General features: G+C 55.6%; 1 protein-coding gene across 2 annotated transcripts; it reads right to left on the bottom strand.

The window, feature by feature from the left end:
• Positions 1-24,627, bottom strand: TKT (transketolase). Of its 2 annotated transcripts, none has more exons than XM_041762931.1 (14): positions 24,423-24,627; positions 14,952-15,069; positions 14,007-14,120; positions 13,130-13,227; positions 9,707-9,898; positions 7,517-7,635; positions 5,881-6,074; positions 4,968-5,132; positions 3,621-3,777; positions 3,350-3,480; positions 2,618-2,701; positions 2,426-2,519; positions 955-1,077; positions 1-282 (listed from the first exon to the last, which is right to left on the bottom strand). In XM_041762931.1, the coding sequence occupies exons 1-14, from the start codon at positions 24,527-24,529 to the stop codon at positions 107-109; spliced, it is 1,872 nt and encodes a 623-aa protein (XP_041618865.1). In that variant the 5' UTR covers positions 24,530-24,627; the 3' UTR covers positions 1-106. The 2 variants fall into 2 exon arrangements, with proteins under 2 accessions (XP_041618865.1, XP_041618866.1); XM_041762932.1 differs by lacking the exon at positions 24,423-24,627 and adding an exon at positions 16,411-16,433.
• Positions 24,628-25,151: the final 524 nt, after the last annotated feature.

Consider the following 25,151-nt stretch of genomic DNA (forward strand, 5'->3'; position numbering starts at 1 on the left):
TTTTTCTTAAAACATATATTTTATCACTCCACTCCGTACATCTTTGAGCACCTTTGCCAGAATTTCAGGAATGTGTAGAACCCCTACCTCACACCCCCTACCCTCCCTAGGCCTTGGCGACAAGGTCCCTCACAGCTTGTGCGATGGCGTCCCTGTCAATGCCAAACATCTTCAGCAGCTCAGCTGGTTTCCCGCTTCTTGGTACCTCGCCAACTGCAAGGCGGGAGACGGTGATGCCAGGCTCACCCACCAAGGCAGAGGACACTGCCTCACCTATGCCACCTGGTAAAGGAAAGGAGGGGAATCAGGCGATGTGGTCTCAGGGTGGGCGATGGGGAGGGCCTGCTCCTCGGCCCTTTGCCTATCACAGTACTTCCCTTCCCCGAGGACGGAGCCAGCATGTACACCACCCTCCCTCAGGCCGGCAGCCGGAGCACACACCATCCACCCATCACCACCGTGTTTCTTCCTCAGCCCAAATGTGGCCTCTGAATCACGTTTAACACCATCCTCTGGGCAGCTGCCCCAGATGAATGAGCATCTGTCCTTGACCCCAGTCTACGCCCATCTCTCCCTGGTGGAAAGCCTGCCCTGGAGGAGGGGTGCTGCGTGCTTGTGGGGGGCTGCCGGGCGAAGGACCCGGGAAGACAGAAATTCTGTGCTGCTGTCCCAGCTTGATTCCTCACAACAGACTCAATGCCCAACTCTATCAGGGACGTAGGCCACCCTTCCTCCTCTCAAGCAAAGTCAAGATCCTCCTGTGCGCCCTGGGTGGGAGGGGCCCCAAGGAGTCATCCTAGTAGCCAAGTCTGCCGGGTCCCCAGCCACGCCTGCAGCCAACAGGAGGCTGAGTCCCAGCTGCCACCCTGGGGCGGGATGAAGGAGGGACGTCCAGCCCTCTGCGGCCCTTCCCTGACCCGTCGGGGCCTGGCTCTCCGGCCCAGGGCCTGTTACCTTCATAGTAATGGTCCTCCACGGTGACGATCCTGCCCTTGGTCGCACGAGCGCTTTCGAGAATGAGATTTCTGTCCAGGGGCTTGATGGTGAAGGGGTCCAACACACGAATGTTGATCTTCTCTGTGAGGGGAGAAAACCCAGGGGCGTGGCTGAGGGGAATGCACTGGGTGCTGTGGGTGTGCCCTTTGAAGGGTGAGGGTCGCTCGTGGGGTCCTAACAGTTATCGCCTAGGCCTGTCCCTATTCTGGGGAGACCATCTGTCCCTCTGTTCCTATCATCTCATGTCTGCCACCTCCCCAGTGGCTTCCCCCCTTCTCTGCTTATCTGTGGCACCCACGTCCTCTGGCATCCTCCACCCCCTTAGATGCGTCTGGTCTCAGGGGAGAGAAGCACCTCTTTCTCTTTCCTCACATCCGGGGCCAGAGACCCTCAGCCTGGGGACCACCAAAAAACACTGAGTGGCGGGGCCGAGACCCGCACAGCTTTGCTTCATCCTCCCAGATGCCTTTGAAGACACAGGGGAAGCCGGAGGACAGTTCCAAGCGTCTGATGTGAGGCTGCGCCAGGGCTTACGAGGGGAGGGGCCAGGAGCCGCGGCTGCAGGCACAGGCGCCAGGTCAGGCGAGGACCCAGCAGAACGGCCTCAGAGGGCCGAGGGCCCCGTCAAGCCCTCCCCCGGCTTCTCTCCAGCTCCCCGGCGCTCCGCTCCGTACACGCCGTTCCTTCTGCCCGGGGCCTCTCTGCTTATCAGTTCCTCTTCCCACCTGAGGTCACTTTCCTAAGGACACCCCCCATGTGCCTGCTTCCTGCTCAGCACGGCTACGCTGGGGCACTGCTCTGACGCTGCGTAACTCTGTCTCCCCGACTGTCAGCAGCTAACATCTGTGAACCTGTATGATGATGATGATAATGCTAGGTCACACTTATTAAATTCTCAGGACAGTCCCACCGGGAGGGACAGTGACAGTACCTCCATTTTATGGATGGGGAGACGGAAGCATGGTAATGCTGAGTAACTTGACCAGTGCCCTACTAAGTGGTGATTCAGGCCTACGAGCAGGCTCTACAACCCGTGACCTGACCACCGTGCTAGGGCACCTCAACTCCAGGGCCGGGGGCAGGACCTAAGGCCACTGCAGCCCTGACACTTAGCATCATGCCCACCACACAGTCTTAAGGTCTCAAAGGATGGTTTTTATGGGATGCCTGAGTAGCTCAGTCAGTTAAGTGTCTGACTCTTGATCTCAGAGTCCTGAGTTCAAGCCCTGTGTTGGGCTCCATGGAGCCTACTTTAAAAAAAAAAAAAAAAGTGGTTTTCATTACTATCATTTTTTTTTTCATTATTATCATTTAATTGGATGAAATTCCTTCTCACCCCCAAGACCTCATATGCCATCAGCAGCTGATCTAAGACTTGCTGGGGGGAAAAAAAAAAAAAAAAAAAAGACTTGCTGGGATCCCTCCTTACCTTTCTTCAGCAGGTCAGCAGCAGCCAAGGCCTCGTGTAGGGTCACTCCGGCCCCAATCACAGTCACCTGGTCATCCTTGCTCCTCAGGACCACCTGGAGATGACACCGGAGCCAATGAGGTTCAGGGACTGGTGGCCTGGGGTGGGTGGACCCTGGTTTTGGGGTCTCACTGGGGCATGAGAGGCACTGACCTTGGCTTGTTTGATTTGGAAATCCTCATTGTTGTTATAGATGATGGCGTTTTCTGGGCGGCTGGTCCGGATGAAGCAGATGCCCTAGAACGAAAACAGAATGACAAAGGATGACAGGATGTGGCATGCATGGGCAACCTTGGGGAGCGGATTCTTTGTAGAAGGGCCACTACTCCTTACCCACAAACTTCCACCCCACTGTCCCCACAGGCCACCCCTCCCCAGCAGGAAAAGGGACTGTCTTGTCCTCTCTGGTGTGCACCTCTCTAGACACTTTCTGGGGTGAGAGCAGCCCAGCGGCTTTGCCAGCCCCAGGCCTCACATGGAAAACAGCTGTTCTTCCATGAAGGCCGGTCTCTAAGTGGGGATGCTCCCCACAGAGTGCGTCTGGCAGAGGAAGGGGGTCTACGGCACTGGGGCTTTTGGTCCAGACCACGTTACTCAGCACATTCTTGGTCTCGGAGAGCCCAACTTGGGGAGGAGACAGGGGTCAACAGCCAAGATAGGCAGGGGCTGCCAGGATTCTCAGTGGGGAGAGTACAGTGACGGGTCCGCAGTGTCTGCCACCCAGCAGAAAGGGCAATGGGTGTTTTGTTTTTCCTGGTCTCACTTCCACAAGCTACAAACACCAGTGGCGTGGTCAGGAGACACCACTGTGGGGCAGTAAAGGACCAGCTCTGCGTTGGGATGCTGACCTCCCACCCCCACGTCGCAAACAGCCATGTGACCAACCTTTGTGTTGGCTGCTAATTCCACCGCCTTCTCTGTAGACACCGCGTCACTTGGGTAAAAGATCGTAGCAGTGGGGATGGACCGAAACATGGCCAGATCTTCCAGAGCCATCTGAGATGGCCCATCTTCCCCTGGGGTGTGGGAGAGGATAGATAGAGCAGAAGTGAGCCCCCCACCTATGGAAAGGAATCCTGCCCCCACTCCCCACAACCTCCTGGTCCAGAAATCCAGAGAAGTACAGGTGCAGGTGTCCTGGCCCCATTCAACTCACCAATGGACACACCACAGTGGGAGCCACAGAAGTTGATGTTGCTCTCGGAGATGGCCGCCATGCGAATCTGATCAAAGGCCCGTGTGAAGAAGGCACCAAAAGCGCTGCAGAAGGGCACCGTCCTGTTGCGTGTGGCACAGCCCACCGCGACACTGACCTAGGGGACAGCAACAGTGTCAGCCCTGAAGAGGAGTGAGAGGGTAGCCGGGGAGCCCAGAAGCTCACACCTCTCTTGACAGTTGGAGGATCCAGTCATCCTAGTGACTAGATTTTCCTTTTCCCATGTAAGAGATTCCTACATACCCACGGATTCCACAGCTTTTCTGAATATTGAACTCACTGGACTTGAAATAACCACTTCAAAAATTCTCTTAAAATTATTTTCCTGGGCGAGGGGCATCTGGGTGGTTCAGCTGGTTAAGTGTCTGCTTTCAGCTCAGGTCACAATCTTGGGGTTGTAGGATCGAGCCCCGAGCTGGGCTCCTTGGTTGGTGGGGAGCCTGCTTCTCCCTTGCCTCTGCTTGTGCTCTCACTCACTCTCTCTTCCAAGTAAATAAAACAATAAAAAATAAAAAATAAAATCTTTGGGACCCCTGGGTGGCTCAGCAGTTGAGTGCCTGCCTTCGGCTCAGGGCGTAATCTCAATCCCAGGATCGAGTCCTGCATCGGGCTCCCTGCATGGACCCTGCTTCTTCCTCTGTGTCTCTGCCTCTCTCTGTGTCTCTCACGAATAAATAAATCTTGAACCTGTCACCTGATGTGAGCCCTCGTGCTCCAGCACCTGGGGCCTCCCCAGCCCGTATACCGTGCCAGTTTAGTCTGGATCCTCCAGCTGGCAAGCCTAGAAGCCCCAGAGAGACAACTTCAAGTTCATCTGGAGAAAGAACTTTGGATAAGGTAGAACCAGTGACCTTCAGACGAAGCTCCCCACTGCTAGGTGCCCGCAGGCTAGGCTGGGCTCCTTGGCGAGAGGACCATGGCTGCTAGGCCCCTCATGTTCTCCTTGGGACTGCTCTTGCCCTACCGCCTAGAAGGCCGGTTTCCCCAAGAGACAGCCATTCCACCACACATGGCCTACAGACAGCCTTTCCTATGTGCACCTGCAGCCCATTTAGCGCTCCTGTCTGTACGCATCCAGTACATTTGCACCTGCACAGCTCACATACATTCGTCTCCCTTGCCACTGCAGTTACTGGAGGCCAAAGCTGGCTCCTAGCTGCTCCTGTGGTCTCCCTGGGCTGCCCTCCAGCAGACACCTGGCATTGCCAACACAGCTGCCCAAAGGAGCAAGAGGACCTCAGCCCTGTGTCTGGCACTGGCACCCACCTGCCCACCCCTGGTACCCACCATGTTCTGCTCAGCAATGTAGCACTCAATGAAGCGGTCTGGGTGCTCCTTTCTGAAGATCTCTGAGAAGGTGGAATTCTTGGTGTCCCCATCCAGGGCGATGATGCGATCATGGGCGCGGCCCAGCTTAGCCAGGGCCTGTCCGTAGGCCTTGCGGGTGGCTATCTGTGGGGAGGAGAGCAAGTGGGCTCTGAGCACTGGGGTGGGCATGGGGCCTGAAGTCTGGCTCAGCCCCTGGAGGCCACAGCTTTTAGGGAGGAAAAGGGGCAGAAAAAGGAAGCTCAACAACACACAGTCCTGTGGAAATTTAACTTCTGTAAGTTTACCAATGAGAACTTCTACACTCAATGTCTCCAAAGTCCCTGCAGCCCCTTGGTCCCAGCCCATCTGTGAGCCATCTGAGGGGCAGAGGGTGTTCTAGCACCCCCAATTTCCCTACCCCTGTGACAGAGGTCTGTGAACTTACCCCACTCTGCACAGCAACACAGAGGACCTGGGAGTCAGGAAGCCCAGTGTGGGTTCACATGGGGAAGGGCCTAGAGCAGGACAGGGCCTAGGCTCTGCTAGACCACACACGGGGGAGTCTTGAGCTCAGACCTAGGGACTCAGGCTGAAGGGCCAGAGATGGGGGGACTCAGGTGCATGGGCTTTGATCCCACTGCTGCCAGTAGCTTGCTGTGTGACTGTGGGTAAGTCTCTGGACCTCTCTGAGCCTCTGCAGGTAAGTAATTTCAGAGTTGGTTGTCCTCATGGAAATGGCAGGATCAACACCTCAGGATTCCTCCTCACCCTGAACTAATCTCCCCTATCTCCCTTTCCCAGCCCCCCAGAGACACATCTCAGCCCAGCCTCAGGGAACCAGAGAATCATAGCCACCCCAGCCAGACCTGAAAAGCAAAGGCCAACTCTGTACCTTGTCCCCAACTTTATAGCTGGGTGGGCTTGGCATGCGGATGTTGGTAATGTTCACAGAAGGGGCATCCTCTTGTGGGGGAGTCACGAGGATCTTCTTTTGGCTCTGGATCTGGTTGTATATTTCCTGGACAATCTGATCAGCCATGTTTTTGGGGAGGGGCTTCCCATGCCAAGCATCCTTATCCTCGATCCCTGTGGGTATGACGGGGGAGGGCAGAGGGCCCAGTAAGACCGTAGCTCCTGAGGAGCAGGAAGCTGCTCTGTGGGGCTGAGTCTCCAACAGGTGAGGGCAGGCCAGGAGGCCCCCCTGAAGGGAAAAACACAGGGCAGGAGTGAGGCAGAGCTCCATGCTGGGTGCCACAGGGGTTGGGAAAGGAGGGTCATGGTGACCAGGAGTCCACATGCCTGGCACCTACTGAATAGCTGCCAGTTCTCCAGGAGCTAGCTGACAAGCAAGTGGGGAGGGAAGCATGCATGGGCCTCTGCACCACCTCCCCAGCTGCAGGGAAGGATCTGCTCAGCAATTCTGTTCAGTTTGTTGAATGGGTTCTGGCCATTAGAGGGGAAGCTGAGGCCCAGAGCAGTCTGAGAATTATCTAGGTCACCCACTGCACTGGTGTGCAGCAGAATGGGACCCAGGTGCATCCCTCACCATGCTGACTTGCTATGCGGGGACCAAGAGTCCCCTCCTCCTAGGTCACCTCAACCCAGGGACTGACTTCTCTGACACAGCATCCAGTCTCCCTCTAGGCCCCCAGAAACCCCCCAAAACCTCTGAGGTTTCCAGATCCCACTTGGCACTAACACCTGAGGGATCCGAGCCAGGCAGCAGCATTGAGGTGGTGTCAATACCCCAAAGTCCTCTCCTCAATGTCCACCCCCTCCCTGAAGGCCCCAGAGCCGTGCACCTTCCCCCACACACCAGTGCTTCTCTTCATTTGCCTTAAGTCCACACGGGCAGGTGGGCCACCGGGGCATGTGGCACAGAGAAGCTGGCCCATGGTCTGTAGTCAGGCCCCATGTCCCCGGGCAAGTTCTCAACCACTTCTAGCCACGTTTTCCCATGTCTAACAGGGGCTAGGGCTGCCTCAGCCCCAGGGGTTTGGAGCCCAAGGGGCCTGGGTGTCAGGGAGCAGCTTACACCTGCAGGACCTCAGGCCCAGTCAGGAACCACCTTCTAGACCCTGCCAGGCTCTCTGCCAGAGGACCCTGGAAGCACTTCACCACTATGTGCAGGGTATCCTCTTGAGGGAGAACCCAGTTTTCCCAGGTTCTCTGGACTCTGCAGCAGAGGACGCCGTGCAGAGGACACCAAGGGTATGGGGGACCATGTCACACCGGTCCTTTCTCCTGACCCGCAGGTTCTCCCGAAGGCCCCCCCCCCCCCCACCTGACCCAGTCTCCAATCCTGGCTCAGCCATGCTGATCACTGAGTTCCCTCACAGAGCATGGTGTCTCCTGCTTCTCCTTCCCTGGCCCACTGCACCTGGTGTAAGGTAGCAAAGGCCTGATGCTTCCCCAGACACAAGACTGCAGAAACATGTCCCACAGTGGAAACCCACACTGCCTCAGTTGGCCAAGGGAACCAAGCGCAGGGGTGGGGTGGGGTGGGGTGGGGTGTGATGCAGACAGACCTGGGATCCCCCGCCCCTTGAAGGTCTTGGCGATGATGGCCGTTGGCTGGTGCTTGGCCTGGCCAAAGGCCTTGCACAGCTCTTCCACGCTGTGTCCGTCCACGATGACAGCGTGCCAGCTGCGGACAGAGGCAATGGTGAGCGTCAGGGGCCCCTGGGGAAAGGCTGCCCTCACTCTGCTGCATGGCTGCCATCTGGGAAAGGCTAAAGAGTTTGTTTCCACCTTTGGTTTTATTTTCTCTTGTCTTTATCCTTTTTTTTTTTTTTTTTTAAGATTTTATTTATTCATGAGAGACACACACACACAGAGAGAGAGAGTCAGAGACACAGAGGGAAAAGCAGGCTCCATGTAGGAAGCCTGATGTGGGACTCAATCCCGGGACTCTAGGATCACGCCCTGGGCCAAAGGCAGGGGCTCAACCGTTGAGCCACCCAGTTGTCCCTGTCTTTATCCTTTTTACATTATTTTACTTCTTCTGAATTGTCCCCAAACAGTTTTTCTTCCTCTTTCTTCAGTAATTCAAAGCTTGGTTTATTTATTTTCTCTTTTGTGCCTGATGTACTGGTTTCCTGAAATCTACTTATTTCCCGAGAGCTGCACTGGGGACAATGCCCTGGTTCTGCATTCTATCTGCTGTTCAATTCTTCAAAATGTTTTGGCCCAAATTTTTTTTTTTTAAGATCTTATTTATTCGTGAGAGAGAGAGAGAGAGAGAGAGAGAGAGAGACAGAGACAGAGACAGAGACACAGGCAGAGGGAGAAGCAGGCTCCATGCAGGAAGCCCGATGTGGGGACTCGATCCCGGGACTGCAGGATCACGCCCTGGACTGAAGGCAGATGCTAAACCACTGAGCAACCCAGGGATCCCACTGGCCCAATTTTTGTTTAAGGAACACAACTGGTCACTCCACAGATGCTGGTTGTGGTATTGGAAATATTTATCAAATAAGCCAGGATGCCTGGGTGGCTCAGTTGGCTAAGTGTCTGCTTTCGGCTTCAGGTCATGATCCCAGGACCCTGGGATCTGTATTGGGCTCCCTGCATGGAGCCTGCTTCTCCTTCCCCCTCTGTCCCCTCCACCACTTGTACTCTCTCTCTCTCTCTTGCTTGCTGGCTCAATCAATCAATCAATAAGACACAGATGAGTCAAGCTGCCAAACAGAATTCGGAAGCAGCCTGGGCAAGCAAATCTTTCTCTTTAAGGCAGCCCTTTCTGGGACTCTTGTCAAATTAATGGTAATACAATAGGAGCTAACATGTCCTGAGCACCCAATTCTGCGCAGGCACTGGGCCAAGCACAACACACGTGAACCCCCTGGAGCCTCAGCACAAGCCCTGGGGCCAGGCCCTGAGACAGACACTGTAGATGGAATAACCTGCCCAACGTCACGTGGCAAGGACGTCAGGATGCAGGTTATAGATCCAGAGACACTGCCAGGGTTATGTGCCAAGTCCCCAGCCAGTGAAGCTTAAGGAGGCTCTTGGGACACTTGGTGGCCTAGTTTCTCCTCTGACAGTTTGCTCTCTCTCTTAGGTCAGTCATCAGAAATACCAAACCATGGCTGCTGTGTAACCAGGGACTGCAAGCCCACCTTGGCCTTCTCCAGGCCGACTCATCTACAAAGGGTGGGCCTGGAGGCCTGTCGTCCAGTCTCCTCAGCTGAGGCTGAGCGTGAGGGCCCTGGGGCCCTGGAGCCCCAGTTGCAGCTCAGCTTTTATTTGGGGTAGGAGAGGGACACTGAGCGGAGGGCCCCTCTGGCTAACACCCACCCAGATGACCTCCCTGCTTGGTAACATGTGACCCCAAAACCAATGCTCAAACCCCTCAAGAGCTACATGTCCCTTAGCCTCACCAAGCAGGCCCGGTTCACACTGCGCCACTCATCCCACCTCAGCTAAGAACAAAATGAGGATGTGCGCAGTCACATTACATGGAGGCTCTGACAACTATCATGTCCACCACCTCACCAGTAAAGGAATTCACTAGCACTGGGCCTCAGCCCACAGCTCCAGGCTGGCAGCCTGGGTTGCCACTTTAAGTGTGAAATTATGAGCCAAACACTGAAGAATAGACACTTTCTTTAGATGAGGCTTGGCCTCTAGCTGACTCTGACCCCCAAACCTGAAAAGATTCCAGCTTGGATGGCTCCTCTGCTGGGAGGGTGCTCAGGCCACAGCCCCAAACTTACCCAAAGGACTCACAACGCTTCTGGTAGATGTCCACCTGGTGTTGCAGTGGGGTGGGGTCGCTCTGGCCCAGGCGGTTGATGTCAAGAATGGCAATCAGGTTGTCCAGTTTGTAGATGCTGGCAAAAGCCATGGCCTCCCACACGGAGCCCTCCGACAGCTCCCCATCTCCCAACATGCAGTAGACGCGGTAGCTGTGGAAAGAAGGTGGGTCAGAGGCTAGCCCCTCTCACCCAGGGCACCATGCTCCCTGCCTGTCCCTCCCAGAGAGCCTGTCCCCCTGGGGAATGGAGCAGTAGCCGCACGTGACATGCAGCACATGCGGTCAGGTCCCTACTATCCAGCCTGGGTCCACATCCAGGGTTCTGTTCTATAAGATTCAGAGAACAGGGGTTATCAGGGCACAAGGAAAAATGAGCAAGCATTGGGGGTGACGAGTGACTACTATCCGTGGGGAGACAGGGCTTGAGCCACTGGCATGGGGTGGGTCTACTTCACTCCACTCACGTAGGAACTGGGAGTGCTAGGGAGCCCTGGGGACCGGATCCTGGGAACGGGCTGGGGAGGCCAAGGTGAGCCACCAGGAGCAGCCCAGGGTAAGTTGCCAGGTGAGAGAAGGGTACTAACGGGGACACGCAGGACCGGGCTCATGGTGGGGACAGTGCCTATAAGATGGGCTCTCCCCAAGGTTCTTCCAAGACTGATTCTCACCCCAAGATTCATGCTAGGCCCAGCCCTTTCTCTACCCCTGGGGTCAATAAGGCAACCATGATGGCTTCAAAGGCAGTGTGACCTGGTAAAAATAAGACGGAGTCTGGGGCAAGTTACTGGTCAACAGAGCCTCCTCTGGATCCTAGGGAGGGTAGAGCCAAGGAGGGTGAGGCTAGAGGTGGGGGAGACCAGTTCAGGGACCCTGATCCCCACCCCCGAGATATGGGTGGCAGGGGGGTGGGAACAGGGGTGGCTGAGGAGCAGTGGCCACGGGTATTAGACACAACGATCCCATCATCCATGGGCCACTGCGTGGCACCCAGGGGTCCTCTGTGCTGAGCAGCCCTGGCCTTGAATTAAGTACAGTTGTTACTTCCAAATCACAGACAAGAAAGCAGGCTCAAACGCCAAGGGGCTTGTCTAAAGGCCACACGGCAGGGGAAGAGCTGAGTGGGGGATCAAACACTGGTCTGAGCACCTAAGCCCACACTGTCCACTCCTTGCTGTCTAGGAACACACACAGATGGAGCAGAGGCAAGATCCTCCCCTTTCCAGGCCATGTCCAGCTGTGTGGCCCCAGGGAGTGAGGCTCGTGCCTGGACAGCCGCAGAGGGGACACAGCTGTTTTGTCGCTGCGGCAGGCAACAGCCCTGGAGTTGGCCGCAGCCGAACTATTCCAGCTTCAGGGCCTCTGGCTTCCATGCCTAAGGCCAGGGAGCTGGAGAGCTGGGGGAGAGGCAGTGGCCAATGGCAGCGTCGTCAGCATGACTCAGCGCTTCTGTGAGCTGCCAGGTCAGGGAGGGGGGCTCCTGCATCCTCCCTCTGTCTGGTGCCTTCCGCCACAGGTTCCTGGGCGAAGAGCTGGGTCTCGGGACCCACAGTCGTAGGAGCCTATCGGACGCTGTGTCCTGTCCCCAGGCTGGTCTCCTCTCTCCTCGGCAGGCTGCAGGGGGAGCCCAGGGATGCTGCAGAGGGTTGCATCTGGCTCATGGGGCCAGGAGAGGGACAGCAGCTCCCAGAATTAAGTAACCTAATCGCGCCAAGGTCAGAGAGACTGCAACGCATCTGATTTGCCTGGGAAGATTCCAGGAAAGCACTACAGCTGCCTTCCCAACCTCACACCCTCTTCTGTGGAAGTCAGACCGGGGCCAAGGGTGGAGCACAGCCTCTGGGTTCAGCCCGGAGGGCGTGCGACCCCGAGGAGACGCTGGGGAGGTCTGCAGAAGCCCAGTCATGAGCTTCCCTGAAGAGAAGGGACCCCAACATGTGCCCCAGAGGCATCTGAAAAGCACCTCAACTGTCCCACAACAACAGGACGCCTCATGGGCTACAGCATACCCATAAAACAGAAAAAGCATTATGCAAACGTTAAAACTAGCTTTTGACAGTTAAGGGAAAAAACACACAATGTTTAGATTTTTCTATTTCTCTAAAGAACAGAATACAAAGGGTAAGTTTCTTCTCACAATAACATGGATGAAATAGGATATGTTAAGTGAGATTCAAATGGGAGGCAGCTGAGAACAGGAAAACCTTCATTTCTTTTTAATGCATTTCCGTATTTTTCACACAGACCTGGTATTTGGTAATTCACACAAAATTATTTAAAAGAGAAATGAAAGAGAGCCAACTTGACCTATGTTCCCTGGCTGATGGATGGGAGAGATGTGACTGGAAGCCAGAGCAACTCTATCGGGCCCCTACCTCGGGGAGCAGGGTAAGTCCCTGCACGCCCCTGCCCCTGCCTCGCTGCAAGGTACAGTCCAAGGGCCTGAGCCTTAGCCAACCCTGGCTGCTGGGAACCCAGCTAAACTTCTCCCTACACTGGCTTGTTCCATTATGTTAGGGTCAGGAAATGACCCTTCACGGGGAATTATTTCAAGCATCTGTAGGGAATAATTAACTCACATCTCTGGTTCTGTGCCAAATAAAATACTCTTAAACATACATCCCATTCTTTGTGCCTTTCTTCACTTCATGGTGAATCACTTCTGGTGTAGCTGAGCTTGGTCCCCAGAGGGTCTGGAAAGCCTCAAAACCTCAGCTCCCCTCCTGGAGAGGGGTCTCAGGACTCCCCTCCTCTGCACACAGTAGGTGCTCACTGCAGTGCAGCATCCCTCTCTTCAGGCGGCCCACAGTCATGACCCCAAATCTGGCCACACAGCACACAGCCCTGTGGCTGAGATCTGCCACAAGGGGGTTCTCTTCCAAACTGCACCGTGCTGCAGCAGCAAACCTCTCTGATCTGGCTACCTGCCCCCTCCCCGTAAGTCCATCTCCCCAGTGTCTGTCCTTTCTCTGGCTGACAGGTGGGGCTCGGGGATGCCCAGAACCCTGCAGAACACATCATCTCCTTCCCTGAGATAAAGGTAGGTGGCTCGAGCCTGGGCATGTGAGTGTTTCGTCAGACAATGGGAACATAGCCTTCTGAGATTTTAGGGTCCAGACACTGATCCTGGGACACCACAGGAACTCACCAGCCCAATGACTCCAGGTGCACGCCTGGCCCTGCTGTCACTAGGAAGGGACACTGAGTATGTCCCTCTGCTCCTATGAGCCTACTTCCTCATCTGAAAATGGTGCCTGTCATGGTCTCACATGCGGGTTACTTAGCTTCTATCCCGTACCGCAAGAGGAGGTACCCAGGGGCAATGATTAAGGCGTAGCCACTTTACAGAACTCCTGAGCGTAGAGTTGGGGAGTGGAAGTCTTACCTGGCTTTGTCAAAGTATTTGCCTGTGTAGGCCATCCCGCAAGCGGCCCCAAGGCCCTGGCCCAGGGAGCCAGTGGCCACGTCGGTGAAAGCTTGTTTCTGTCGTAGGAGAGGGCCACAGTTATTCACAGCACGGCAGGTGGGGGAGAACACAACACACGACACAGCAGCATTTCCCAATGACCCTCCCAGGTCCCCAGCTTCAGGGGCCCCACTGATCCAGGTGCTGGGTGTGCACAAAGGCCCAGCACCAGGGCAGCCTCCACCCAGGGTGTGAGTTCTCACTCTCCAGTAACGGTAACTGTGGGTGTGGTGCAAACCCCAGCAATACTCACAAGGGAGCCGTGTGACCTCAGGCTCCCGCATGGCCCACCTCACACCCATCCATGACAAGACTGACGAAACATCTGGCTCTACTGGGTGCCCAGATGAGGAGTGAGTTTTCATGGAAACCTACAAACTCCAAACACTTGCAGGGGCCAGCACTGGGGAGTAAGGTGGGACCCTTCTTTGGGGTGTCACCACATCTTGCTGTGACCCCAACTCACTTTGTGGTGAACCTCTTCTCCCAAGCTGTGTGGACAAGGGCAAGGTGGTCCTGGGGGGGCAGGGACCCTGGGTGTGTGGGGCCTGGGGAGAGGTCTTCTCTGCAGCTGACCCCTGGGCTGGGGCCTTAAAAGGTCTTGTCCTTAAGCACCAGCTTGGGGTGAAGAGTGTGCCCTGGAAACACTCACTTCCTCCCCTCCTTTCGACACCTCAGTCTCTCAGTGGGCACCCCACCTCCCCTTCCCACATGCCTTGAAAAACAGGAAGTAGAGACAGAAGCCTGTGCTGCTTCTGGCAGGGGCAGGGGTGGGGGTGGGGGTGGGAGTGCTTACCGGGACGGGGTGCCCGTCCAAGTCAGAGGTGATCTTCCTCAGGTTCAGCAGCTCCTCCTCGGGCAGGAAGCCGGCCTCAGCCCAGACGGCGTACAGGATAGGAGCCGCGTGGCCCTGTCCAGGGGATGAGTGAGTGATGGAGGGGGCATCAGCTGGGAGGCCGATGCTTGGGGGCTTTTCCCGCCACACAGAAAGTGGGGCCTAGTTGAGGTGGCGAGTGAAGGCCACAGCCCTCTTCCATCCTTCTCCAGCCCGAGCTCCCACAGCCAAGGCCGAACGAGCCCTGGGACAGGTGCAGGGGGAGCACAGCTGTGAGGCCAGCTGATGCCAAAATCCCAGCAGGCAGCTGGCCGCCCTAATCCCTGGTTTCTGGCATGTGAGCAGACTTGGACAGACTTCTAAGCTCTCATGCCTGCCCTGGAAGCCCAGAGGCCACAGGGTCAGGCCTGGCTACAGGTGGATTTCAGGGGTCTGTGGCATGGTTTGTGGCTGTGATTCTCATGCTTGAGTGGTGGGACTGGTGCCTCATCCCAGACCCTGCTCCAGTGCACCACCACTCCTCAGGGAGCAAGCACGGGCCCTGGGGCGCCGGCAGAGAAAGACACGTGCACCAGGCCACAAAGCTGTATCCCAGACCTGGACTTGAGTCCAGCCTAGTGACTCAAAACAGGGCATAACCCCAAGCAGATCATTTTCACTGTCCTCAACTAGTTCAGTTGTTTAGGTCTCAACCTGGCTTAAGTATATCAGCTGGGTCAGCCCAGAGTAAGACGCCAAGGGATGGGCTGGGCCGGCAGTCAGGGAGTGTGGGTAGAAAGGGCAGATGGGGGCCGGGCTTACTAGGGGCAGGTCCCTTCGGAGATCACTCGCTGCCAGCACCTTCTCACCGTTCCAGGGCCCATGTGACACCTGGCCCAGGGGGAGGGTGGCACGCTGGGCTCCTACCTTGGAGAGCACAAAGCGGTCGTTGTGTGGGTTCCGGGGGTCCAGGGGCTTGTAGCGCATGGTGTGGAAAAAGAGGACAGCCATGATCTCCGCGGCACTGCAGCATGACGTGGGGTGGCTGTGGGCCAGGAGAGAGAGAGACACACGCATCATGGCCCTGAGCCTCTGAGCTACAGGGCTCACCCCAGGCCCCGGGGGTACATGTGCCAAGGAGTCACAGGCCTAGCTAATCAGAGAGCCACATGCTCCTGCTCCTGGGAGGGCTGCATGGGGTCTTAAGGATGCCACTATTGGGGTCACACCCTCCTGGGGCCCAACAGCCCAGACCCCGAGAGACACAGCAACTGAAAAATTCTGGGGCTTGACTAGACTAAGAAAGAAGGTGTACCCAGGAGATTGGGCCTCAAGGCAGCGCTGAGGCTGGAGGGTAGAGCCTAGTTCTTACCTCATGGCTTCTAGAAGCAGCTAGAAGGACTCAGCAGCTGGGGAGGAGTGACCACTCTATGTCTGACCAGTGAGCTACATCCTAGTGGCCCTGCTCAGGACCCACTTGTGAGGGGCACCCCCCCCTTCCCAGGCCCCCAGAGGTGCTGGTTCTCTTAGGCCATGGGCAGGAAGGAAGAGAGAAGGCTCACGGAGTGACCACAAAGCTCCCAGCAGCCTCCGTACATAGGGCTGGCAGTTGGGTAAGTTGGGTAAGTGGGGCCTTGGGCTCCCCTAGGCATCACTGGGTTACTTGGCCATTTTTCAACTAGCATGGGAAAGGCTGGTGTAGCCATTAGGAGCCAAGCTTTTGTGCAGAATCTAAAAGGCAAAACATATTATCTCATCTTCTACAAAGACTCCTGGTCATGAAAAAATGAAAACCCTTTCTGCCTGTGACAAGGGCTGAGGGGCGGCTGCTGACAAAAGCAAGAAGCTGCCTTTCCAGCCCTGGAGTGGTGGTGGTGGTGGTTGGTGGCACTCAAGGGCTTTCCCCTTTCTTTAGCTTTTTGCTCTGCGAAACGCAGTTCTTCAGAAATAACAATTTACACAAATAACAGAAAGCACAAGGGTTACACCTTAGCTGAGACTTGTTGGGGTCTCTTAGGACCCTCATGATGAACCCAGTCCAGGCGCCAGGACATGCTGGAATTCCTGGCTGGCCCCAACATCCCCCTGGTCCACAGTTCCGTGAACATGTCAGCCTCAGGGCACATGCCTCCCAGCCACCCGCTCCATGCAGCTTAGCGCAGCCCTCTGAGCTGCTCAGAGATCCAACACAGAAACATGCCCAATGCCAAACCCAAGGGCACATGCAACACCTAGAGTTCACGCACTCCTCCCTCCTCCCCTGCCAGTTGGCTCCCCGTACTGGGTTAAGGGGTGAGTCACTCCCAGCACAGACACATTAGTAGAGAACCCCAGAACTGTCCATGCTGGTTTAGTACCACATTCCCAGCACACAATCATCTTATACTTAGCCATCTCTATGAACTCCTGGTCATGGGGAAAAAGACACTAAGCCTGAAAGAGGGAGGTGAGGAGACATAAATAGGAAACCTTGCTCTGCTGGGCAGGGACCCCCCCCTCCCTCGTCCCTAATGCTGAACTTAGCTGGAGGACATCCCAGTCAACACCAATCCGGTTGACCTCCTGCCCCCCCCAACCTCCCAGGGCACCAGGTCTCTGAGGATCCCGTTTCAGGAGTTATGACACCATGCTGAGAAGCTGGGGAAGGGGGTGGATGGAGATTGGGCCAGGCCACTCAGTGGACAAGGCAGGCAGCCAGGGCAGGAGCTCCACCTGCCCAGCCCACCTCTGATCCCAGGTTGACATTCCCCCACGGAAGCATCAGGGATAAGTGGTGAGGCACAAGCCCTTTCTGCATGTGGTGGAAGCATGCCCAGGCCTGGGCAGGACAGATATGATGGGAGGGAGAAGGTCAGCCATGAAGAGACATCAGAAGTTGAAGAGCGCCCCTTCTCGGCCAGGTCTGTGAGGGGTGCACCTACAACGTCATTCCCTCCAAAGCCTGCATCCTGGCCTCACTGCTGGCCCTGTCCTCACACCCACAGAGTAAAGACATACAGAGCAAGTGCTTCACCTCCCTGAGGCTCAGCTCCTCCATCTGTAAATATGGGGGCGCTGGGAGGCCGAGTAAGAGAATGCTTCTGAAGCGCAAGGTTCACCAATGGCCACCACCATCTGCCAGAAGACCAGATGCCAAACTCCTCAGTGCTTCCACCTTCTCATGGGCCGGTGGGGACCAGATGCCCTGCAGACCAAGGGGCAAGCAGCAGGGAAGAAACTAGCCAAGGACTGAAACTAGCCAAGCCTCTGTAAACTGTGGAGTGCTGAGCACACAGGAGATGGTTACTTGTAAGCTCAGCCTACTACAGGAACGTCAGGGCTGAAAGTGTATGGAGTCTGTGGCTTCAGAGCTTGAGATTTCCCTGCAACCCCGGCCTGTCTGGGGGGCGTGGGGGACATCTGTGGGTGGAGGCCCCACCTCCGTTGTTGTGACACATCCATGAATGCAAACTGGCTAGAGACAGTTGGGAGGTGGGGCTGCCATGGAGGCTTTAGGGTACTTTATGTCCTACTCTTTGTGACACACAGGGACTACAAGTTTGTCCAAAACCTTCACTGGCCCCAACAGTCCACTTCCAGTCCCAATTCGCTCATCTATGAAGGGGGCACTGATTGCTTAGAACAAGGCCTAAATGTCTCAAAGGTCCCACCACGCAGAGGACACATTCTTCCAGGTGTCCCCCGTCTCCTCCCCTTAGCACACATTTTACCTGCTCACCAGTTTCCCTGCAGGAAAAGTAGAGAGAAGGCACCTCACCCCTGGCGAGGCTGCTCTGTTAGCAAGACATACAGCTGCTAGCCCCCACAAAGTGACCCCTCTCCCACCATATTCAAGTTGGGCCTGCATCGCAAGGACACACAAGGCTTCTCAGCAGATGAACAAACCGGGGAGGCCAAGCACCTAGAACAGCTTCACTGGGGCAATCTCAGTGTGTAAAAGTACAAACAGAAATAACCTGCTGTGTAAAAGAAAGAAGTACCCAACGAAGAAAGTAAAAATCAAAAGAGTTGAAAACCCACAGCTAAGAAACAAAGGTTAGAAAAATGGGAGTGAGCTCAGACAGTAGAAAGATAATAACAGAAATTCATGGGGGCACCTGGGGTGGCTCAATCAGTTAAGCATCTGCCTTCAGCTTTGGTCATGATCCAGGAGTCCTGGGATCGAGCCCCATGTCAAGCTCTCTGCTCAGCAGGGAAACTGCTTTTTTCTCTCTCTCTCCGTCACTCCCCATTGCTTATTCTCTCTCTCTCATAAGTAAATAAATAAATAAATAAATAAATAAATAAATAAATAAAATCTTAAAAAAGAATAGAAATTCATAAAATAGAAGACAAATATACAAAAAAAAAAAAAAAAGTCAAGGCCAAGAATTAGCTCTTAAAAAAAAAAAGAAAGAAAGAAAGAAAATAAGAGTACAAATTTAGTAAACTTCTGATGAGGTGGAATCCAGAAAAAGAGAACAGCAAGTACCAGAAAAGGAAGAAGAGGCCTAATAGAGAATACAATACTGCAAACCACCTGATGCAAATAAATTTCAAAACAGAAAAATGTCTAGGGAAAAAAAAATTTACTAAAACTGACTCAAGAAGAAATAGAAAGCCCACACAATCTTTTGACTGTTACAAAGAAACCAATCAGCAGATGCATATTCCCTAAGGCCCAGCGACTCAACTAGCAGACATGCTCCCCCAGCAAAATGTGCGCCTGCATCCCTTCATGTGCGCTCCAGGAAACACAGAGGCTGTCCTTGCATTGTTTGTGGTGGCCACACCTGGAGGCCACCCACGCGCATCAGTGGAATAGGTTAATCACACTATGTCTGTATAACGGAATACTATGCAGCACAGGACAATGAGTGAACTATACATATCCAACACCAACATTACCTCACTAATATACCATGTAAGCAAAATGCACTACAAAGGATCTGTAGACCACAGAAGACCATCCTATTTATGGAGATATAAAAATGTTATAAAACAATAAGAAAAACAAAGAAATGAAAATGTAAAATTCAGAGTGCAGCTCTTTCTGGAGGAGGAGTGACACCCAGGAGTTTTAAAGCACTGTAATGTTCTTGTTCTTAAGCCTGGCAGTAGACACATAGAGGTGTATTATCTACAACATATGTGCATTTTTTATGCTCTTTTTTTAAGGTATATATTTACTTAAACAAAAATACTCAGGAGGGAATCCCAGGGTGCAGTGTGGAAATGAACCCTGGAAGCAGTCCTTGTTCTTTCTCTTCCCAGAACTGCCCTAGTCCCAGAAGGACTCTGACTCCAGACCTCAGAGTGCTTCTTCCACTGTTTACCCCCATGCCACGTCCTCTGAGAAGCCCTCCCTTGCCACACTATCTATAAATACCTCTACTTCCCCTCATTTTACACTTATCACCACTTGACATTACAGTGCTTATTTACTGCCTGTTTATCCTACTGCAACACAAGCTCCACGAACGGAGGGACTCTGACCCTTTTCATTGTTGTATTCTCGGGCCTGAACAGCACCTGGCACAAACTGCACAGATGAACAAATGATGTATCTTGGCTCTGAGATTCGAGGGATGTGACCTCTCTGAACCTCAGTAAACACGGAGATACTAATATAACCTCACCGAATGAGGTAGTACATGTGCAAAGAGCTTGGCACAGTATACAGAAAAATGGCAGTTGTTCAGTATTTACACTTAATGTATCAGAGATTAAGCCTAACTTTCTCATTTTGAGGATGGAACGACTAAGGCCCACAGAAGGGAAGTGACTTGCCCAAGGTTGCAAAGCCTACCATCAGAAAAGCAAGGACAAAACCAAAGTGCTAAGAGAAACTGATGAGCAGATAAAATGAGGTATATCCACACAATGGAATATTCAGGAGTAAAAATAATCAAGTACTGCCACATGCTACCATATGCAAGACCTTCCAAACATTATGCTAGGTGAAAAAAGACAGACTCCAAAGATCTCATTCTGTAGGATTCCACTGATATGAAATGTCCAGAAAAATTAGATTTACAGAAAGTAGATTAGTGGTTGCCTGGGAGCTGGGAATGAGTGCAAATGAGCACGAGGGACTTTGAGGAGTGATGAAGTGTCCTAAAAATTGGATGAGGTAGGGCAGCCCTGGTGGCGCAGCGGTTTGGGGCCACCTGCAGCCTGGGGTGTGATCCTGGAGACCCGGGATCGAGTCCCACGTTGGGCTCCCTGCATGGAGCCCACTTCTCCCTCTCGCTCTGTCTGTGTCTCTGCCTCTCTCTCTGTGTCAATGAATAAATAAATAAAATCTGTTAATTTACCAAGTTTATGGGGCACCTGGGTGGCTCAGTCAGTTAAGCGTCAGCCTTCAGCTCAGGTCATGATCTCAGGGTCCTGGGATTGAGTGGGGCTCCCTGCTCAGCAGGGTGTCTGCTTCTCCCTCTGCCTCTGCCCCCCCCCCAGCTTGTGCTCAGTCTATCTCTTTCTCTCTCAAATAAATAAAATATTAAAAAAAATTTACAAAGTTTACTAAACCCACTGAACTGTACTCATAAAATGTTCTGATTTGCATATTATACCTCAATAGAGCTGTTGCAGATTTGTTTATCAAAGGTGGGGAGCACCCAGCATAGGAAGTTCTCAAATGTCCACATTCCCCTGTCCAGCTGTGCAGCCCTCAGAGATTCATTCAGGCTCCAATTGCAACTTCTGGGCAAGAAGCTCCAACAGTGCAGGCTCCAGTTGGCCAGACCCACCTGCTGCTGGACTTCTTGGCCCCTACAAGCACCGGCACCACCACCCCCAACTCTGAACAGACTGCCTCACCGTTCAGGATGAGAGCACAGAGACTGCCTAAGGACCCACCTCTGGGCAGGTCCCAATCCTCAGAGTGCTCCGGGCACACAGATAGCTGTGGTCTGTGGCAACAAGAAAGTTCCGGGTTTTGTGGGTCCAGACTCTAGTGACCACAGGCCTGCCTAAAGAAGCAAAGTCCATGGATCAGCACCTATGACAGGGGCCGTGATACAGTCAGGGCTGATGAGAAACCATGAAAACATCTCAGCTAGACCCTAAGCAGTTTCCTGGTTTCAAGAAACACTGACCACCAGCCCTGCTGAGTTCAGAGGTCACTCAGGCAAAGAACTGAGTCACTCTAGGACAGCCTCATGTTTTCACACCGAGTTGGGCAACGCAGCTGGGGTAATCTCAACGAGCTGTACTCTTGCCTCAGTCAGCACCAGGCTGGGGTGGAAAGCAGCCCCAAAGGAGGAGGAGGCCCTAGCAGCAGGTTTCCGCCCAGAGACAGGGCCTAGAAGAGGCCAAAGATTCAAAGGAGCCTAGGCCATGAAGGGGCCCTCTGAGCACTCAGCCAGAGTCCCCGAATACCGGAGCTGCGGAGCAGCACTGTGCTTCCAGCCACTTCAAAGTTACACGGACCTCCAGGATGTGAAGCTCATGACTGCAGGTGGCAGGACCCCAGAGCCTGCACATCCCACTCTCCCCAGTCCCACTGGGGAGTGACTCACTGTGAAAACCACTCATCTATGGACCTCTCCTTTAAAGACGGGGAAACTTCCCAAGAAGGGCCTTTCTGACAAGGGCACAGCTGCTCAGAAAAGAGCTGGAGTGAGGTGCCTACCAGCCAGAGCCCTAGGGACTCACTAAAGGCACAACCCCCACCCCATCCAGGCCTAATTCTGAAGGTGTCCTCAGATATCACATAGAGCTGTTTGGATACGGCCAGAGCCAAGCCCTGGTCAATGAGACCATAAAATCTTCACCACCAGCCTCAGCAGCCAGGCCACTTCTGACAAGGCCACCGTTTCCTCAGCACACAGAGGGACAGGATACCGGAGAAGCTCGGGCCACTGTCGCTGCTGTCTCCACAAAGAGCTCTCTGTGAGGGCTTTGTCCCTCGGCTGCCCTGACACAGAGGCCAGTGTCCTCACCCCCAGGGCCCATGGAGCTCCACTGACAACGTAGGGTCAGGCACAGGAATGGGAAAGCCACCAAGATACCAAGGTGTCAGATCCCCAGAGAAGGGGCATCCCAAAGGGATGGTCACTTTAGCTGTGGCTGCTGCCCACACTGGGCCCGGGCCTCAAGGTGGACATTTGGGGACCAGAGCAGTGCCCTGACCCCAAGTCCTCCCGGACCATCTTCTGTGCACACCCAGCTCAGCACACACCCTCAAACATCCCTCTTGTGACAAGAGTTGTGTAGCAGCATTACTTCCTTCTGAAAAAGAAGTTTTCTCTAAGTCTCTCCTGTGTCTTCACAGGCTAGCAAACCCACAAAAATCAGTCTTCCATGCTCTTTCTTTCGGCAAGTTGATACTTTGTGAGCTCAGTTGAGTTCCTCCCAAGTCATTACAATGTAAACCAGGGTGTAACAGCCTACATACTGTATCTTTTTCCTGTGGGTTTTCAATTATCTAACAAAGTGTCAGGAGACCCACCTACAATTGGGAGGCTCCCCACAGCAGTGATGTTATGTCATTTCTCTCCAAGTGCCTCCAGACTGGCTAACGTCTGCCGTCGCTATCCCCGGTCATCCCCTTCCCAGCTTCTGTTTTCCAGCCTGGCCCTGGCCGCCAGCCCCAGAAGTCTTCCAACCAACACGAGCCCCTTGCTCGGCAGTGCTGAACAACCAGCCACCAATGACCAGCTTGGGCAACTTACTGAACGCCCCAGCCTCAGACAATGCAATAGCATGTCCCTTAAGTGGTTATTCTCAAAAGGCACAAGACAATATTATCAATAAAGGATGCTCCGTGTCGTGCCAGGGATGCCTATTTGGGTGCTCGGTGACCCTGTAATTGTCTGCAGCCCTGCAAGATGCTCAGATATGTTAACACTACCTAGATGGGTAACTGCAGTCTGTCCAGCTAGATCCCCTAAGAGCCTGGGGCTAGACAGCTCTAGTACACAGGAGAGGGGTGCTGAGAGTAAGCCAAATCCCTGCCGAGGCAAGGGACACCACACAGAATGGGTAAGTCTGACACAGAACGGAGATAATGGATTCAAAGCATGCATGGGAGTGGGGTGGGAGAGAAGCCACCTGCCAAGAAAGGTCTAATCTCTTCTGAGAAATGGGTGTCTTGAAGGCACAAAAGGGGAGTACTCATCCTGAAAGTCAAAAGAGATATTTACTCCTTAATAACATATCCTGTAGGACACTGGCCAGAAGCTAGAATTTTGTCATTGTTCTAAGCACACAGCTTGGTTGGAAAGATTCCTGTAAATCACCCCCTACCCAACCCTCTAAAGCACTTCATCAATCCGGCCAGGGCTGTCTCCCAAGCCTCAGGCCAGGCCCCTAGGGAGGGGCTGGAATCCCTGCAGCCGCCCAGTGAATGGGAGCTACAATTGTTCCCATTTTACAGAGTGGGAACCAGCCTCTGGAGCAACTCGCCCGCCTGCCCTCCCAGCTACCTCGGCGAAGGCCTCCAGCTGCTCGGGGCTGTGACTACCACAGGCCCCGCTACCTTCAGGGGAGGCTCCCTGGACCAGCAGCAGCCGTTCTGCACCTTCGGAGCCGGAAAGGCGGGCGGGAAAGAATGTAGGGGGATGGGCCTCCCGCCCCTGCCTTGGGGAAAGTGCAGCTGGCAGCTGGCCCGGGCCGGGCCTCGGCCCCCGTCCTCCAGCCTCCACGTCCGCCCTCCCGCTGCTCCCGCCTCCCGCAGGTCACATCTTAGCCGTCCCCTGCGCGCCGCGTGCCAGCCTTCTGCAGCCTTCTGCAGGCACATGGCCACCTTCCTGCCCGCGCCCCCGCCCCGCCCCGCCCTCTCATCCAGGCTCCAGACTCGGGCCCCAACCCCGGGGCAGGGACGTGAACGCGAGGGGAGGGGCCGTGGGAGGCGCGGGGGCAGAGGCCCGGCCTCCCAGCCTCCTGCAAAATGAGGCATTAGGCGTGCACTCCAGCCCGGCTCTCCCGCGTCGCCTCGGGCAGGGGCTCCAACCCGGGCCTCGGTCTCCGCATCCGCAGGGGAAGGCGGGCAGCGGCGCCCGCACAGGGGCGTGTAGGGCGCGCGGCGCAGGCCCGGGATTCCCGAGCCCCGTCCGCGCCGCCGAGCAGCAGGGGAGCCGCGCCGGGCGGGGGGGTGGGGGCGGCCGAGGCCCGAGGCCCGAGGCCCGAGGCCCGAGGCCCGAGGCCCGAGGCCCAGGCGCAGCGGACGGAAGCCCGGCCGAGAGCGCGCGCCGCGGCGGAAGGCGCCTCCGGCCCGGGCCGAGCGAGCGCGCGTCCCCGCCACCGCCCCGCGCCCCGCGCCCCGCGCCCCGCGCCCCTCCCTCGGGCGGTGCAGGCGCGCCCGCAGCGGCCGCGGCCTCCGGAACGGCGCCCTCCCGCCCGCGCCCCGCGCCCCGCGCCCCGCGCCCCGCGCCCCGCGCCCCGCGCCCCGCCGCGCCCCGCGCCCCCGCTCACCCCGAGCCGGCCGCCGTGGTGGCCTGGATGGAGCTGATGCGCAGGCGGTTGGCCGTGTCCTTCAGGGCCTGCAGCTTCTGCTGGTCAGGCTTGTGGTAGCCCTCCATGGCGCGGCCGGCGGCGGGGCTGCGGGGGACCAGGACGCGGACACGCACGGGCGGCGGCGGCGGCGGCGGCGGGACTGGCGGCGGCCGAGGCTCCGCGCCGCGCGGGGGCGCGTTAAGACTCCCCGGGCCCGCCCCCGGGGGCGGGGCGCCAGCATCACCCCAGGCCTCCGAGCGGCCGCGGCCCGCCCGGCCCCGCCCACCTCAGGCCCCGCCCCTCCCGGCCACGCCCCCTCTGGGCCACGCCCCTCCCAGGCCCCGCCCCGGCACCAGCCTTCCGCCGCGGTTCCGGGAAGCCCAGGCCGCCGCTGCCCCGGCCGCCCGGGGACCCTGCCCGAGTGCATCCACCTGCCTACCCCCCCCCGCCGTCCCCCCGCATTTGCTCCTGAAGCAGAGCTGCCCTGCTGGGATTCGCCACACACGCAGGCGACAATCGCAATAGTCGCTCCAGGTTCTAGGCTCGGCTCGGAGTTTGCCTGACTCGCATCTTCACGGACGGTGGAAGGCTCTGACTCCCTCCTCCACACAGCCCTGGGTGGAATTGAGAGGGGGGAAAGCCTCACTGGTAACCCATCTGACAGAGGAGCAAATTGAGACCTGCAAGATCAATCAAGATCACAGTGCT

This window comes from Vulpes lagopus, chromosome 7 (assembly GCF_018345385.1).
Source record: "Vulpes lagopus strain Blue_001 chromosome 7, ASM1834538v1, whole genome shotgun sequence".
Lineage (NCBI taxonomy): Eukaryota > Metazoa > Chordata > Mammalia > Carnivora > Canidae > Vulpes > Vulpes lagopus.